This window comes from Mus caroli, chromosome 17 (assembly GCF_900094665.2).
Source record: "Mus caroli chromosome 17, CAROLI_EIJ_v1.1, whole genome shotgun sequence".
Taxonomy (NCBI): domain Eukaryota; kingdom Metazoa; phylum Chordata; class Mammalia; order Rodentia; family Muridae; genus Mus; species Mus caroli.
The window spans coordinates 27,449,818-27,466,893 of NC_034586.1; the positions used below are offsets into that span (position 1 = coordinate 27,449,818).

At 48.6% G+C, this 17,076-nt stretch overlaps 1 protein-coding gene across 4 annotated transcripts in view; it reads left to right on the forward strand.

Moving 5' to 3' along the window:
- Window positions 1-17,076, forward strand: part of Pknox1 (PBX/knotted 1 homeobox 1) — a 43,474-nt gene that overhangs the window by 11,117 nt on the left and 15,281 nt on the right. For 3 of the 4 annotated variants that reach the window (XM_029471437.1, XM_029471436.1, XM_021149612.2), the window contains exons 2-5: window positions 6,808-7,054; window positions 8,697-8,804; window positions 13,408-13,535; window positions 15,559-15,730. In XM_029471437.1, coding sequence (XP_029327297.1) covers window positions 8,754-8,804; window positions 13,408-13,535; window positions 15,559-15,730 — 351 coding nt within the window. In that variant the 5' untranslated portion in view covers window positions 6,808-7,054; window positions 8,697-8,753. The remainder of the gene's footprint in view (window positions 1-6,807; window positions 7,055-8,696; window positions 8,805-13,407; window positions 13,536-15,558; window positions 15,731-17,076) is intronic. The other variant, XM_021149613.2, reaches the window with a different exon arrangement.

Genomic DNA, 17,076 nt, shown 5'->3' on the forward strand with positions numbered 1-17,076 from the left:
TGTGTAGCCCTGGCTGTCCTGGCACTCACTTTGTAGACCAGGCTGGCCTTGAACTCAGAAATCCGCCTGCCTCTGCCTCCCAAGTGCTGGGATTAAAGGAGTGTGCCACCACGCCCGGCCACTTGGTGTCTTGATGGGCCCTTGAAAGGGCTCGGGCAGCTCCGTAACAATAAGATTTTTTTTAAGTCTTATTTTTTTTTTAAAGATTTATTTATTGATTATATGTAAGTACATTGTAGCTGTCTTCAGACACTCCAGAAGAGGGAGCCAGATCTCGTTACAGATGGTTATGAGCCACCATGTGGTTGCTGGGATTTGAACTCTGGACCTTTGGAAGAGCAGTTGGGTGCTCTTACCCACTGAGCCATCTCACCAGCCCTTAAGTCTTATTTTTAATGATAGGTTTTAAATGCTTTAGCTTCCCTGTTAGCCCACCACCCACCAGAGGTAGTGGAAAAGAAAGGATACCGGAGAAGTGGTTCGTTTGGAGCAACTCCCGTCTGCATTGTCTGGAACTCAGCAGTTCACTTCACAAGTCATCATCGCAAACACTTCACAGATACACCAGCAGCCCAGCACAGATACATCAGTAGTCGGGATAGCAACAGTGGTGACATGACCTAGCAGAGACAGCCAGGCTTAGCCCCAGCTGGAGGGACCAACAGGAACACCGGAAGTTCTAGACTGTGCCTCTCTCGGGGAAGTGAAGATCAGCAAAGACAGAGACCGACAAGCATTGCACAGTTAGCTGTACCAGCAAGCCAAGCTCTGTCTCTGTCACTCCATGAGTCCTGTTTACACCCTCTAAACATCACGTGTCCTCCACATGCCTTGTCTCAGCACGTGCATCTGTCTCAGCTGACACCACTCTGCCAATCAGCCCGAGTCCTTGGAAGTGGCAAGAAACTGCAGCACGCCACCAGACGTTTTTTGGCGTGTTTCTATGGAGTCCCTACAAATGGAGGTCAACTATGCAATGTTAGATGGACCAATACATGTGTGTTGTTAGCAAAGAATCCTTCACATGTCCTTTCACATGCTTGCTTTTGCAGAACATCGTCCTCTCTCCTGTGTCTGCTTCAGCTAAATGTTCCTTCATGAGTCAGCCTGAGCCTTTCACACCCGAGTCCACTGTTACGTGTTTGCCCTAGCAAAACACCATCCAACCAACTTTCCAAAGAACTTTTATGTTTCCACCTCACAGTTCCACCTCTGTGATCTGCTATTTGCAGTCCCTGAATTCTCATCCCCCCTCCCCACCCCACATCCTAATTCTTAAGCTGACTCCATTCATTGCTTGTAGCTTTCCCCACAGAAATTCTGCATCGTCAGTGTCTCTCACATATAGGGTCTCCCATCTCATGTCAGTTAATGTTCAGAATCACTCAAGCCTACTCGCAGGGACTCCAGCCCTATCACACTTTACCTGGTCTCTTAGACCTTCCTTTGAAAACTGGGTCCGAGTCTCTGTGCAACACCCTGTAAACCTTGCATTTGTCTGGTTGCAAAGCTTCATTCCTATAGCAAAGTCCCAGAAGCCCTTTGTTCTTAGGGAGTCAAATGAATCTATGCCTTTATATCCTTAAGCCTGGGGGAGGGGTGCGGGGGCATCTGGCCGATTTCTGAGGTGACCTCACAGCGTCTTTGTTGTCGTCCTGATGCACACTACTTGGCTTCTTTTTATTATCTCTAGTCTTCTACAGTATGCTCTTGTCTGGAATTCTAAGTGAGCTCCTCTTGTCTAAACTGTTTTTTCCAGATCGTTCTCTTCTGCTTTTTGCCCACGATTTCCACTGTAAACGTGTCCAGAAGTACACACCAATAATAAGCACATCATAGACTGACTGGGACTTCCTTTCACAAGCTGAACTAGGCCATCTGCCTTCAATTCAGCCCCACACATTTTGCCATAGACAAGACATAGGCAAGTTCTTTGCCAGAATGTCCACAAATGGCCTGCATCCAGTGCGATTCTCAGTGGGACTCTCACTCCTGTCAGAACCTTGTAGGCACTCGGTATTTACTCTCCACACTGCTGCCAACCTTCTGGCCTTCCAGGCTCCTCCTGAAACCATTCATCCACCTCCACCTAAAGTGATGAAAAACGTCTCATCTTTGGGCTTTTCCAAATTCCTCCCACAAACAAACCCAGAGGCTGCTGCTGCTGCTGCTGCTCAGGTAGTCACCATATCCAGCAGCGTCTTGGGGCCAGTTTTCTGTGGGGATTTCATCACTGCGGCAGATACTTGCCACACACAACTTACGAGAGGAAACATTTTGACTCACAGACTCAGGTTTCAGCCCATGGTTGGCTGCCTGTTGCTTTTAGGCCAACAGCAAGACAAACGTCACAAACATCATGGTGGAGAATAACTTTATCTCATGGTACCCAGTAAGCAGACAGGAAGGGATCTGGCTAGCTCTACTGGTTAAAGGCATGCCTCTGCCTCTAGGCACCTACTTCAACAGGGCCTTCTCCAACAAGGCCCCACCTACTCTCACTTGAGAATAGGAAGGTTATAAATAATAAAATGTAGTCTGGGTGGTGATGACACATTCCTTTAATCCCAGCATTCAGGGAGGCACAGGCAGGTGGATCTGTGAGCTTAAGGCCAGCCGGGTCTACAGAGACAAGCTCTAGAATCTAGAATAGCCACACAGAGCAACCTTGTCTCCAAAAAAAGCTTATTTGACTTATAGTTCTAGAAACTAAAAAATCCAAAAGCATGGTTGCTTGCCTTGATCCCAGCACTTGGAGGCAGAGGCAGGTGGATCACTGAGTTTGAGAGTAGCCTGGTCTACAAAGCAAGTCAGAACTACACAGAGCCTGGATAAGAGAGAGAGAGCACGCTTTTTCTGTCTTCTTTTCTTCTTTCTTTTTGTTTTTGTAATAAAATGAGCTGGTATCGCAATGCAGTCCTGTCTTAGAATTCTTGTAGTCTTTTCCTTGTCCCTCATTTATTTTCATGAATATTTACATTACAAAGAAAAAACTCACCCAGTGGCCGTGTTAAAACCAGTAAGGCAGAAATACTTCAGGGCCATCCCAACAGGAACAGGGACTAAGCAGGTAGCTCTGCAGTGGGGAGACTAGCTCAGCTCTCAGCACAGGGGGAGTGGGGTTGGGGGGATGGAAATTGAGAGCTCAGGAGCAGGAATCTGGATGGGAAATCCAGGATGGATCTTGTTTGTGGGAGGAATTTGGAAAAGCCCAAAGATAGGTGGAGGTGGATGAGTGGTTTCAGAAGGAGCCTGGAAGGCCAGAAGGTTGGCAGCAGCGTGGAGAGTAAATACCAGGTGCCTACAAGGTTCTGACAGGAGTGAGAGTCCCACTGAGAATGGACTAGAGGCCATTTGTAGACATTCTGGCAAGGAACTTGGAAAATCAATAGACAGCATGGATGGGAGACATGTGACTTAATGTGACAGGGCTCTTGTTGAGGACAGACCAGAGTCACCAGACACCTTCTGGGAAGGGTGCGTTTAATAAGGTGCCATAGGTGTTCAGGTATCAGAGAGTAGTAGTCTGAAGCCTCTTGTTAAAGACAGGACTACTTTGACAGCCACCGTTGTATAGGAGCCCTGCTTCAGAAGGGGGTCAGAGAGAGGAGCCTGGTCAGAGTTAGGAGTGGCCAACCAGCAGCATTGGCCCACAGCCTCTCACTCCAGTTCCAGTCAGCCTAGGGAAGCTCCTGCAAGTTGGAAGTACAACACCAACTCTCCCACCCCTTCCCCGCACATGCGTTTTTGAACACAAGTTCTAGGCTCATCTTATATTCCTGCAAAGCACCCATTGCTGTTGGTACTGGGTCCCTTTCAGTGGATGGAAGAAATATGTGTGGGTAGATATCACACATGGATATCTACCTCTGTATTTCTCTGCATTAAAACCTCGCATGCACACTGAAATCCCCACTTCCCCAGCACCATAGAATGCCCTGAACCCACCCCGCAATCTGTCCCTGGGAAGTCTGGCTCTAGTAGCTCTTGTCTTTTCCTTCCCCTGCTGGAATCTCCTGGGTTTTTTTGTTTGTTTGTTTGTTTGTTTTGTTTTGTTTTTGGTTTGTTTGTTTGTTTGTTTGGGGGGGGTATTTTTGTTTTTGTTTTGAGACAGGGTTTCTCTGTACAGCCCTGGCTGTCCTGGAACTCATTTTGTAGACCAGGCTGGCCTCGAACTCAGAAATCCCCTGCCTCTGCCTCCCAAGTGCTGGGATTAAAGGCGTGCGCCACCACCACCCGGCCTCCTGGTCTTAGAAAAGTAAAAACAGAACAAAAACCGCTCCAGCATATTCACTCCTTCCCTACATTGACCCAAAGTAGGCCCTTCAGTCTGTCAGTCACTTGTTTGCTTCAGAGAGGTCTCTGTAGACACTTCTGCAGGGCCTGTCAGGCGTGCTTTGTGACCGAGAGTTTATAGGAAGTGACCATTCTGTTCTTGGAAGAGTTAAGAGCGATTGCAGAGCTGAACTCTGTGTGGGGGTTGTGAGAGTCATTCAGCCAGCTTAGGATGCCTGTCCCTTCCGCTGTCAACTGAACATCCCCTCTGTCCCTACAGTAGTGGAAAAGTACATAGTATGTGTGAGTGTATGCATGGGTTCAGATCGGAGACCTGTCTCTGGGTCACTCTGATCTCTCGGATCCCAATACCCCAGGATGAAGTGATAAAAGACAGATGTTGTCGCAGGAGAAGAGCTACGGGATTATGAGGCTAGGAGCGTGTGTAGGTACTGAATACTGGTCCAGTGTACCCACCGAGGGGAGTGCGGCACAGTAATGTGTCACTGAGTACAACCATAAGCACACATGCTGTGCTCTGGGACTGCAGTGAGCAAGTCTTTGGGAGGTTCCCCAATACCCTGTTCTGAAGAGACTACATCTCTGGGTTGTTACACTGTCTCAGCTTCCCTTGTGTGTCCATTGGCCATCGTCTTTTAGCCAGGTCTTTGCCCAGGAAGCCTCCTCAGTGAGACTTGAAGATGTTCATGGAAAACTGTCTCCCAGCAATGGCACCTTCGCCATGTGCCACATGGAAAGTGTCCAGCAAGAGCTGTCGGGAAGCAGGACAGGACCAGCCATTTGTGTGACATAGTCACTCCTAGACTGCTGATTTTAATGGAGAACTGTCAATATAGTGTTGGATTCGAGGTCTGGCTACCCTGGAAGATACAGTGCCATTCACAGCAAGAGTCCCTCTCCATCCAGCATGACCAAAAGGGGGTTATCTACTCAAGAGAGTGCCAAGGCTCTTTGACTGTTTTTGGAAAGCAGGTTGTTTAAAATATTTTTATAAGAGGTTGGGTATGGTGGCACACACCTTTAATCCCAGCACCCAGGAGGCAGAGCCAGGCAGATCTCTGTGAGTTCCAGTGGTGTGAATGATGCAGCTCATAGCTAGAGAGGGTGGGCAGAGCATCTAGGGAGGGGTAGGACCTGTGCAGGGAGAGAATGGAGACAAGGTGATGAGTTTGAGGGTGTGTACTCTTGGAGACAGGGAAGGAAGGTGGGGGTGGGCTGATGTCTGGGGATGGGCTTGGGTAGAGGCAATAGTCACATGACCAGATTTGCATTTTAGAAAGCCTGGAGAATGGTTTGGAGCAAGGCCAGACTTAGGCTCTGGCAGGCAGGTGGCAGCTGCAGAGATGGAAATCAGAGGGGACTGTGCTGTGCTGGATCTGAGGATGGAAGTTCAGGTGGAGGCAAAACTGAAGAGAAGCCAGACTGTAGCCACAGCCAAGGGCAGTAAGAGAAGCTCTGGAGCAAGCTGTAGGTGTGTGGGTCTCTGTTTCAAGAACAGGGTCCTGGGTGAGGTGGAACACAGATTTTATCAGACGTAACAGCGTTTTAGAGATTTAACTTGGAGACCAAGCATAAAACGGCACATGACTTTAATCACTTTGGAGGCAAAGGCAGGTGAATCTGTGAGTTTGAAGCCAGCCTGGTTTACATAGAGAGGAGACCTTGTCACCAAAGGAAAGGACAAGACAAGAGCATTTACCCTAGTTGCTTCAGTGCACTCACCCGTCTTGTGAGTGGCTGTCTGGATCGCTGCTTCTTTAAAGTGTTTCTTCCCCCCCTAGTACAGACAGTTCATCGGAACATGGTGCTATGCTGGTAGGGGCCATGGGTCTTTCTTTGTTTTGCTCCTCACCCTCCTTTCCTTCTGCTCACCAGCTGTTAACTCAGTCCTCCCCTTTCTGATCCCGAGGGAGTTCTTAACATGGTTGGCACTCCCCCACCTTGGGCCCCTCTCTTATATAGTGTAAGCAGTTCTATTCTGCTTCTCTTGTCAGACTGTGCCCTCTTATCCTCTGACCTCCAGGCCATCCCCTCCCTCACATACTGTCTTCTGTCTTCCTTTTGGTCTCTTCAGTCTCTTGGCTTCATATTGTGTGTATATGTGCATTGCCTTACTAGGGCTGCTGTGCCAAATGACCACAAACTGGGTCTACTACACAGTACAATCACCTACCCCACCCCTAAAGTGGATTCTCTCATGGTTCTAGAAATCTGTGGTCAAGGTGCAGACAGGGCTACACTCCCTCTGACGGCTCTGGGGGCCTGTCCTTTTCCTCTTCCAGCTTCTGGTGACCCGAGCAGTGCTTAGGCTTCCTGGGCTTAAAGCTGTATTTATTACTCCAGTGTGTACCGCTATCTTGCCATCGTGAGCCTCTTTGTGTGTCTCAAATCTCCCTCTCCTCTCATCTAGACAACCAGTTACTCCATCCTAAGTCCAGAGGTGTTTCATCTCAAGACCCTTAGTGTCGTTCCATCTGTAAGACCCTGTTTCTAAATCTGGTCCATGCTTAGGTGCTGGGTGTTAGAGTGGGACGTGTCTTGTGGAGGACTCAGCTCATCTCCATGTGTACCCTCTGTGCCCTGATGGTGACCAAGTGATTCCAGCCCCGGCTCCTCTGCTCAGTTTCCGGGAAGGTATCTTGAGACTCGTCTGCAGCCTGAGATGTCCTGCCTTGTTTCCCTCCCAAGCCATGGAGCTGTTCTTAGATGTTTGCTCGTCTCGGGACCCGTGCACGGCTCTGTTCTTCCAGGTGCTCAGGTGGGAAGCTTGGACCCACCCCTGCTCCCTTAGTACACCTGCAGGTTCCTGGCTCGCCTTCTCTGACTCTTGTGCCTACAGTGCCCCATCTTGGTTCCTGTACCCCTCAGCCATTCAGTCTGGTTTGTCTGTGTGGTCAGAGCATGAGTCACCTGCTGCTCACTCCTGCTGTTGGTGTGTACCCACGGACTTGCTGTCCTCGCTGTAGCCACAAGCTCACCTGATCAGACATATCCCTACTGTCTTCTCCAACCTTTTCAGCCATCTTGCCTCCTGGCTTCTTTCTGCACAGGGTGGTAGGTGGCCTGCTACCACTTCACTAGTCAGACCTCTCCTCTAAGGTGCCTACTGCTCCATCATTATCCTCTGTCCCAACCTGGATCCCGTACCTCATCACTCCTGACATTGACTTGCCAGGGTTTGTCAGTGATTTGTGTCTGTGCCATCTGTCCTCAGCATCCAGTGAATTTCCATATTAGTCCCTTCCCCTTGTGCTAGCTCCTGGGCCTGTGAAAAGCTCTGGTACCTGGGGACAGCCTCAGAGTGAGGCTGCTGAGATGTGTCTAGCTCACGTTTGGTCAGCTGTGTGCCCTTGTCCCCGTTATTCTGACTGCTCAGATATAAAGTGGGCATCATATAAGAACCCCCAGGGGCTACCATGTGCTCAAGAGGTGGCCTAGCTCTTGCCACCACTACATTGCTGGAGGGCTTCTTTGAGCTGAGGTATGCAGCTCATTCCTGCCCTTAGCTTGCCCGCTCGGGCTGTATGTGCTTCTGTTTAGCACAATATCTAGCATAACTGTACTTCCTTCGGTGACCCTTGGTTGCTTCTGCTAGTGCAGAACAAGAGATGTACCTGCCCTTGGCCTTGGAGTGACTAGGCAAGCTCCATCTTGCTACTCTAGGCCAGGTGGAGCTGACCCTGTGCTGACACACTGCATCAGCCTGTCCCCCTTCTCATGCTCGTCAGACCCTGGCCATCGATCCAGCTCAGCAACACTGTTTGAGGGTTTCTATTGTCACTAAGCAAAGGGCCATTGCTTACTTACTTGTGCTACACACAGATCTGTCAGGGTGCCGTCTGCACCGGTGGGGCACGTTATCTTCATTTCGCTCTAGCCATTTCCTTTCTTTCTCCTCTAGTCTCAGCAGATTCTCAAGCCTTTCTTAGATGGCCCTTCCCTGGGGAGGACTGCTCTGCCCACACATCCTGGGAACCTCTCCATACCTTCCCTTTCTTCTCATGATCCTATCCTGTGGTGCCTCTGGTATCTCTCCTACTGTCTCCTACTCTGCCCTCGACTGCCATATATTCAAGGAAGGCTGGGCTTCTCTAGGCTGACTCCTGTGCTTTGGTGTCCCAGGGCCCTACCCAGTGCCTTTTATGTGGAGGAATTTACTGGCTCCTTGTTAGGGGATAAAGGAGTGTGGTTGACCATATAATAGTGGGTTGGGCCCCAGCACAGGAAGATGAGTGACTGCTAAGCAAGCGTAGTGTTACCAAGGAGGGTTTGCTTAGAGTTCAGGGATTGTCCCTCCACGTAAAAGGGTCCAGTTTTTAGACACTCCATAATGCTCTGAGCTAAAAGACAAGGCATGCTGAGGAAGTGCTAACTGGTGCTCTTCTCTCGTATTTCCCTAGACACCGTGTGCTTCTCACTCAAGATGATCTGATGTCTGAAGTGGACTCTCACTAACCATGATGGCGACACAGACGCTAAGTATAGACAGCTATCAAGATGGACAGCAAGTAAGGCCCTGACTTAGTCTGCATCCTGACAACCACCAGGCGACCTGACAGTGAATTCAGACAGCACTCTGTGGCTGTTTAGCCTGCAGGAGCTTGCATATCCTACTTTAAATACATTAGACATCCATTACTATCAGAGCTCAGAGCTAGCAGTTGCTCATGTTAACTCCTTAAGTGACCACCTCCTGGCCAGCTGCCAAACCAATTTTAGGCTATTTTATTGCGCATGCAAGCTTATGGTGCTAGAGATTAAAAACTGGGTGGGTGCTTGCCGGCGCCGGTGGTGCCGGTGGTGGTGGTGGTGGTGCATGCCTGTAATCTAGCACTCAGGAGATGGAGGCAAAGGCTGGTGAATCTCTTGAGTTCGAGGCCAGCTGGGTCTATGGAAGGAGTTCCAGGACAGCCAGAGCTACACAGAGAAACCCTATTTCAATAAACAACATAATACAAAAAACAACAATACAAAACAAAACAGGTAGCCGGGCATGGTGGCGCCCACCTTTAATCCCAGCACTCGGGAGGCAGAGGCAGCTGGATTTCTGAGTTCGAGGCCAGCCTGGTCTACAAAGGGAGTTCCAGGACAGCCAGGGCTATACAGAGAAACCCTGTCTCGAAAAACCAAACCAAAACAGGCACTGACCTAGCATTTGTGAAGACCTGGGTTGATCTCAGCACTGGGAAGGAAAAAGACAGAAAACCCAGATGGGTATTTGTGATTTTGCAATGCTAGTAATGGAGTTTAGGGTGTCACGCTTGGCAAACACTTGAATGCTGGTCCCCTTTAGCTGGGTGTTCAGGAAGTTTTGGTATTGAGACAGTCTTTCTGCATAGCCTCGACTGGCCTTGAACTCCCAATCCACCTGCCTTGTTGTCCTAAGTGCTAGGGCATAGGTGTGCACCGTGTGCCTGGCTCTGGTTTGTTTTTAATATTTGCTTGTTGCATATAGATGCACGTGTCCCAAAGGACACATGTAGAGGTCAGGGGACAAGTGGCAAGAGTCAGGTCTCCTTCCACTGGGCGGGTACCAGGCTCTGAAGTCAGCTTGTCAGTCTTGGCAGCAAGTGCCTTTATCTACTGTGCCGTCTGGCTTGCCCCTATATGTTGTTTGGTGAGACAGGGTCTCCTGCTCCTGGCCTTAAACTTGTGGCAGTACTGCCTCAGCCTTCTGAGTATCAGAAAGAGATTACAAGTAGGGAACCCTGGGTCTGGAGAGATGGCACAGCATTAAGACTGTATATTCTTGTGCTAGGGAGATGGCTCAGTGGGTAACAGAGGTCCTGAGTTCAATTCTCAGCAACCACACGGTGGCTCACAGCCATCTGTAATGGACATCTGATGCCCTCTTCTGGAGTGTCTGAAGACAGCAACAGTGACAGTATACCCACATACATGAAATAAATAAATAAATCTTTTAAAAAAAATTGTATATTCTCTTACAAAAAATTGTATATTCTCTTACAGAGCATCTGAGTTCAGTTCCCAGAATCCCTGGCAGCTTACAACTGCCTGTAACTCCAGCTCATATATATGTAAATCAAAATAAAATAAAATGGGAATCGTATGGCTTTCTCTCCCCAGTGGTGATAGGCTGGCACTGTCCTAGTAAGTCAGTAAGTAAGGGCTGGCACTGCCCTTAGTGGGGCTTCACCACAGACCTTGTGTGTGCTTGGACTGTTGTGTTTTGATGAGGGCGACTAGTCGATGGTCCGCTCACTGAGGCTGTCCAGTGTTTTTCTAGGTGCAGTGTGTGCACCCATGGCAGTTGAGGAGCCGAAGCTCAGCTGACTTACTGGCCCCGCCCCTCCTTACACCCGGGGTCCTGCTGAGTGCTCCCTGGCTGGTCTCAGTTGGGCTGTTGTGTGCCTACTTGGCAGAGTAGGCAGAGAAGGACTGCCACCTGGCCTCTTGTCCCAGCCTGAGGATTTGAGGGAGACCAGGGGAGTCTGTCAAGGGTGTGTGGGAGCGGAGGCAAGCTCTGCCTCCCTTTCCTTGATGACCAGTTTTGCACCATTTCTGTCTGCTTGCAAATAGTAGGTTTTGTTTAGTGTTTTTTACTATTTTGAGTCTGCCTTAGGCCTTTTTCTTTTCCTTCACCTTCCCTTCCCTTCCTTCCTTCACCCCTCCCCCCGCGCCCCTCCCCCCCCCCACTTCCTTCTTCTTTTGCTGTTTTGTTGTTTGAAGACCCGAGCCTCAGGCTGGCCTCTAACCTTTCTGGTATCGGAGGATGACTTTTAACTCCTGACCTCCTGCCTCCCTCCAGGGCTGAATTACTGGTATGGGCTACCACACCCAGCACTGGGCGGCTGTTTTTTCTTTTTTTTTTTTTTAATAATGCAAATCTAATAATATATGTCTTCCCTGAGGCCTGAAATGCTTGTCAGGCAAGATCCAAACTGCCCATGCTAGACCATTAGGCCGCCCTGCATCTCCAGACTATTGGGGATCTCTGCCCGGAGGCTCTGCCTCTGGCTGCTCCAGCTGCCCACCCTCCCCGTCCAGGCCTTTAGGTCTTTGTTCAGACTAGTCTTCCACCTGTCTTCTGTGTATATCCTATACCAGACAGAATGGTGGCAGCCTCCTGCAGCAGGGCCAGCTGCTCTTTCAGGGACACTCCATGTCCCTCCCCCATGTGGACAGTCACACCATCATAGAATGCTTTTTTTTTTTAACTTTTTTTTTTTTCTTTTTCTTTTTTTCTGAGACAGGGTTTCTCTGTATAGCCCTGGCTGTCCTGGAACTTACTCTGTAGACCAGGCTGGCCTCGAACTCAGAAATCCGCCTGCCTCTCTGCCTGAATGCTTTATTTATTTATTAAGATTTATTTATTATTATACACTGTAGCTGTCTTTAGATGCACCAGAAGAGGGCATCAGATCTCATTATGGGTAGTTGTGAGCCACCATGTGGTTGCTGGGATTTGAACTCAGGACCTCCAGAAGAGCAGTCAGTGCTCTTACCCGCTGAGCCATCTCACCAGCCCCCCCTTTTTTTTTTTAAAGATTTATTTATTATTGTACACTATAGCTGTCTTTAGATTTTTTTTTAAAGTATTGTATTTCTTTTATGTGCATTGGTGTTTTGTCTGCATGTATGTCTGCGTGAGAATGTCAGATCTTAGAGTTACAGACAGTTGTGAACTGCCATGTGGGTGCTGGGAATTGAACGCTAGTCCTTTGGAAGATCAGTCAGTACTTTTTTAAGCTTCTGAGCCAGCTCTCCAGCCCCTGTGATTTTTTTTATACACACCACCAGGTCATCTTTAAAAGGATTGTGTTTGTTTAGGCTTTCATTGCATATTTGTTTATTTAATTTTCTGAGGTCACATCTCACTGAATAGCCCTGGCTCCCCTGTTGTTCACTGTGTAGACTAGGCTGGCCTTAAACTCACAGTAATTCACCTGCCTCTGCCCTTGAGTGCTGGGATTAAAAGTGTGAGCCACCTTGTCTGGCTAGTTGCTTTATTATTATTTTAAGAATATGTATGTGTGTGAGCCTGTGTGAGTTGATGTGTTCCATACCTGTGGAGGAGCCCTCAGAGGCCAGAAGCGGGTGTTGGGTCCCCTAGAACTGTAGTTAACAGGTGCTTGGGAGCTGGGGGTGCTAGGAACCAAAAGCAGGTTCTGTGGAAGAATAGCCAGCGAGTGTTCTTCACTCTCTAGTCCCCAGGTTGCCTTGTTTTTTGAAAGTAAAAGAAAGAGAATTCTCCAAGTATGTTGTGCCATCTCTAAAGGCAACAGGATGAATGTCCTTCTGGACTGCTGGAGAGCATTCTGGGGGACAGCATTGGGGATGGGACTCCTGACTGGTGCTCCTTCAGGATGTGTGGAGACAGGGTGGCCTCTAAGGACAGTTTGACTCTTATGTCAGTAAGTTTCAGGGGGAGGGGTAGCCAATATTTCATTAAGGACTTAAATACATTTTATCGAGGAGTCAGGTATATAGCTTATTTAACACAGTGAAAATGTTACAACCTAGTAAACACAGCTGGTCTTTACTTTCTAGATAAAGTGCCCTTTGTTTAAAATTGTATGTTGTGGTAGAAGAGATGGCTCAATGGTTAGGAGCTCATACTGTTCTTACAGAGGGCTGAAGTTTGCTTCCTAGAACCTCACAGTATGGTTCACAACCACCCATCACACCGCTTGTGTGTGTGTGTGTGTGTGTGTGTGTATACATGAGTGTATGCTGGGGGTCAGAGCTAGGTAGGAAGTTGCACATGACTTATATCCCCAGCCCATGTTCACATTTGCATAATGGCACAGGGTTCCATGTGGGAGAACTTGAACCTGAGTGTTTTGTATATGAATATAAGAAGAACAGACCTGCTGTTCACCCTCTCACCAAGTCACTCATCGGGAGCTGTGTGGCTAGAAGAGTCAGCTTCTACTGTGTAGTGCCTGTCAGCCATGCACAGTGACACCTTCCAAGTCCTCTCACTTCCTAATACACGTGCCCTTTGTGCTGTCTGCTCTTAGACATGCGAGAAAGAGTCCAAGGATTGCTGCTCTTGGTGTTGTGTTGTTATTGGCAGTTCTGTAATCTTCCAATTCAGTGTTAGCAGCACTGTTTATGTATTCTGTAACAGAACTTCATCTTTTACAGATGCAGGTGGTCACGGAGTTAAAAACAGAGCAAGATCCCAACTGCTCTGACCCAGATGCAGAAGGAGTGAGTCCTCCTCCCATCGAGTCTCAGACCCCAATGGATGCCGACAAGCAGGCCATTTATAGGTAGTGCCTGGGTGTGGACTGTGTGGTTTTCAGAGGACTAGAGAGGATGCAAACATGTGAAGTGGAAGTCAGAGCTGGGATCTAGACTGAGTACTTTCCAGGTTGAGATGGTACTTCTAATAATAAAAGAATAATAATATAAACCTGAATTTGGGTAACCTTTCAGGAAATCTTTGGGCCAAGCATGGTGGTGCACATTTAGAATCTCAGCACTGGGGAGAGGCAGTTCCAGACCAGTCTGGACTACATAATAAAGACTAAGAGGGAAGGGGGTAGAGCTGGCTCAGCAAGGCAAGCACTTACCATGCAATGAGAGGACCTGAGCTTGATTCGGAACCCACAGAGAGTGAGGAGAACACCACAGCTTTGTCCTCTGACCTTCACATAGAGTAGTTGTAGACTTGACCTCAGCTCCCCAGGTATCTCCTGAGAGAGCACTCACTTCAGTTATGTAGTATCTTTTCTTGACTGGCTTCCTTCACATCAAATGTTTTAAACAGGACTGTAATAGAGTCTGCTGGGACTTTCTTCCTCTTTGAGGCTGAACATTATTCCACTGTTCATATACTACATTTGTCTATCAGCAGATACTTGGGCACTTGGGGTTTAGGTTGTCTCATCCTTTTTGAGTTAGGATCTCTCTGTAGGCCTGGCCTGTTCTGGAACTCACTACATAGATAAAGCTGGCCTTGAACTCACAACAGTCCTCCTGCCTCTGCCTCCCAAGTGTACCACACACCTGGCCGTGCTTCCTCCCTTTGACAGTAGCGCACTGTGAGCACAGGTATGTAGATGCGTAGCTAGCTGTACACAGTGTGTTAGAAGCTTCAATCTTGATCCTCACACTAGAAACAGCCTGGGCCCACTGAAAGAAAGGTATGTGGCTGCACACACGTGTTCACATGAGCCCCAGCTATCGGAAGCCCTTCTCCAAAGGCTTGCATTTTGTATAATTGCTTTTCCATTACACCAAGAGAAAACTTGATGATGGTAACCCCTGCTGGGACCAGGGCTTCCAGCATGGTGCTCAAAGGGACAGCAGGAAGGACTGGGAGTCCTGGAGCTGCTCTGTGTCCTGTTTGTAGGGGTGGCTAGACACACATGGAAGGATGTAAGCACCAAAACGGCCCATTTTATTGTTGGGTAGTTCACAATAAAGATTGGAATCCAGGCACGGTAGTCTGTGCTCTAATCCCAGGCCTTGGAAGGCTGGGACTACAGGAATAAGAATGGAGGCCAGCCTGGACTATGTAATGAGACAAATAGAACAATAGAACATAGAACAAATAACAAGAAAAAAATTAATGAAAAGATTAGGAGTTTTAGGCTGGGCATGGTGGCACACGCCTTTAATCCCAGTACTTGGGAGGCAGAGGCAGGTGGATTTCTGAGTTCGAGACCAGCCTGGTCTACAGAGTGAGTTCCAGGACAGCCAGGGATACACAGAAAAAGACTGTCTTGAAAAACAAAAACAACCAAAAAAAAAAATGATTAGGAGTTTTGAAAAAATATTTTCATATAGTGCAGAACTAACCCAATTAAAAATATTTCATTTCCACTCAGAGTAGCCATACCATAAACCAATTAAAAAACAAGTAACAACAAGTAACGGATGGGTTAAGAGAGATGGCTCAGTAGGGTGGAGATGGGCTGTTCTTCCAGAGGACCCGAGGGATCTGCTACCCTCTCCTGGCCTCCATGGGTACCAGGCATGTACATAGCGCACGCGCGAGCGCGCGCGCGCGCACACACACACACACACACACACACACACACATATGGAATAAAAATGTAAAAGAATATGCAGAAATAAGTAACGGGCTGTTTAAAAACCATTCATACAGGCCAGACAATGCATATCTGTAACTCCAGGGACTTGAGGCTGAGGCAGGAGAGCCTTGAGTTAGAAGCCAACCTGACTGAATAAAGGACCCCCGTGTCAGAGTGGGGAGAGGCCCATTGGTGCACACATCCCAGAGTGTTCTGGAGAGATGTGGCACACCCTCGCTGTGTTTCCCCACAGGCACCCACTATTTCCGTTGCTAGCTTTGTTGTTTGAGAAGTGTGAGCAGTCTACACAGGGCTCAGAAGGCACGACGTCTGCCAGCTTCGATGTGGACATTGAGAACTTTGTCAGGAAGCAAGAAAAGGATGGGAAACCCTTCTTCTGTGAAGATCCGGAAACCGACAACCTAGTGAGTAAAGTCCACGCTTCGATTCTACTTTTTGTGATTGAAATCTGCTCATGCAGTTTACCCTCCGGTTTCTAGCTAATTTTTCCTTTAACCATCTAACTAATTGTGTACCCCTCCTCGTGAGGTGGGGCTCAGTGCTCTCATGGGTGTCTATGAGGATTCCCTGGGGCAGGCTGCTCCTGCAGGGAGTCTGCTCCACTTGAGCTGTAAGTACCAATGTAATCTTAGAAACAGGCTTGAGCCGGCATCTGCAAAACCGCTCCCTTCCAGCACTGATACCAGTTGCTGTGCCTTCTCCCCCTCCAATGCAGCGCAGAGGTCTTGGAGGACACAGCGTCCTTCTTCAGGGCACTGCACTGTCTGCCCTTTGAGCCTGAGCCTCTGACAGACTAAGATGAACTTAGAAACCGCACAGCAAGGCCTTCTCTGGGTTTTGTGAATCCCCTGTAGGACTCGGGCCTCCAGTGGGCCTTTGGAAGCATTATCATTTATGAGTAAATTCTGTCAGCTTTCGCCTGCTCCTTTTGATTTCTTGCATGATCTATACCACCTGAGAGGGTTCCAAGGTGGGCTCTGTCACACTCTGCCTGTCATTTGAGTAAGGATCAGAAGAGCTTTGAGTTCTGGCCGATCCCTGGCCTGGCTCAGTTGAGGGGCTGGGCCTCATCCCTGCCAGCACTTCTTCTAAGCCCAGGATCTAGCACAGCTCACACTCCATAGCCTTTGTTACCGACCATTCTCTCACTGTATCAAGAATGTTGATGGCTTCATAAGTGAGCCTGTGGCTGAGGGGCTGGCCCCTGTTCACAGCAAGGAGTGCCAGTGACATGGCACTGTTGGCATTTGTGACCCATTGCCTGAGAGCAAATCTCCTTAATGCTTGATGATGTCATATTAAACAAGAGAGAAATAATTCATGAAGAACTTGGGCATCTAGAACTAGGTGAAGCTTTCTTAGACTTGACAGCAGATGCATGATCCAGAAAAGGCAGAGCTAGGGGTTGAACTTCGAACCCCCTATAGGATGGGTGAGGATGTGGAGATGGAGCCAGGTGAGGCCGCAGCCCAGTCATCGGCAAGCACTGAGCGACACTCCCAGCACAGCCGTGCTGAAGGAGGTACTCTGCTCTGTGTGGCACAGGCACAGCCAGAGCTGAGACAGAGGCCCTAGAGTGCCAGGACACAATGCTGTTCATCTTCTGTCGCTAGCACTGCCACTGTCGCCATCTAATATGTAAGAGCAGTGTGTGAGAATGGGAATGGGTGGGTAGGGAAGTGGGGGGCGCTATGGGGGACTTTTGGGATAGTATTGGAAATGTAATTGAGGAAAATATGTAATAAAAATA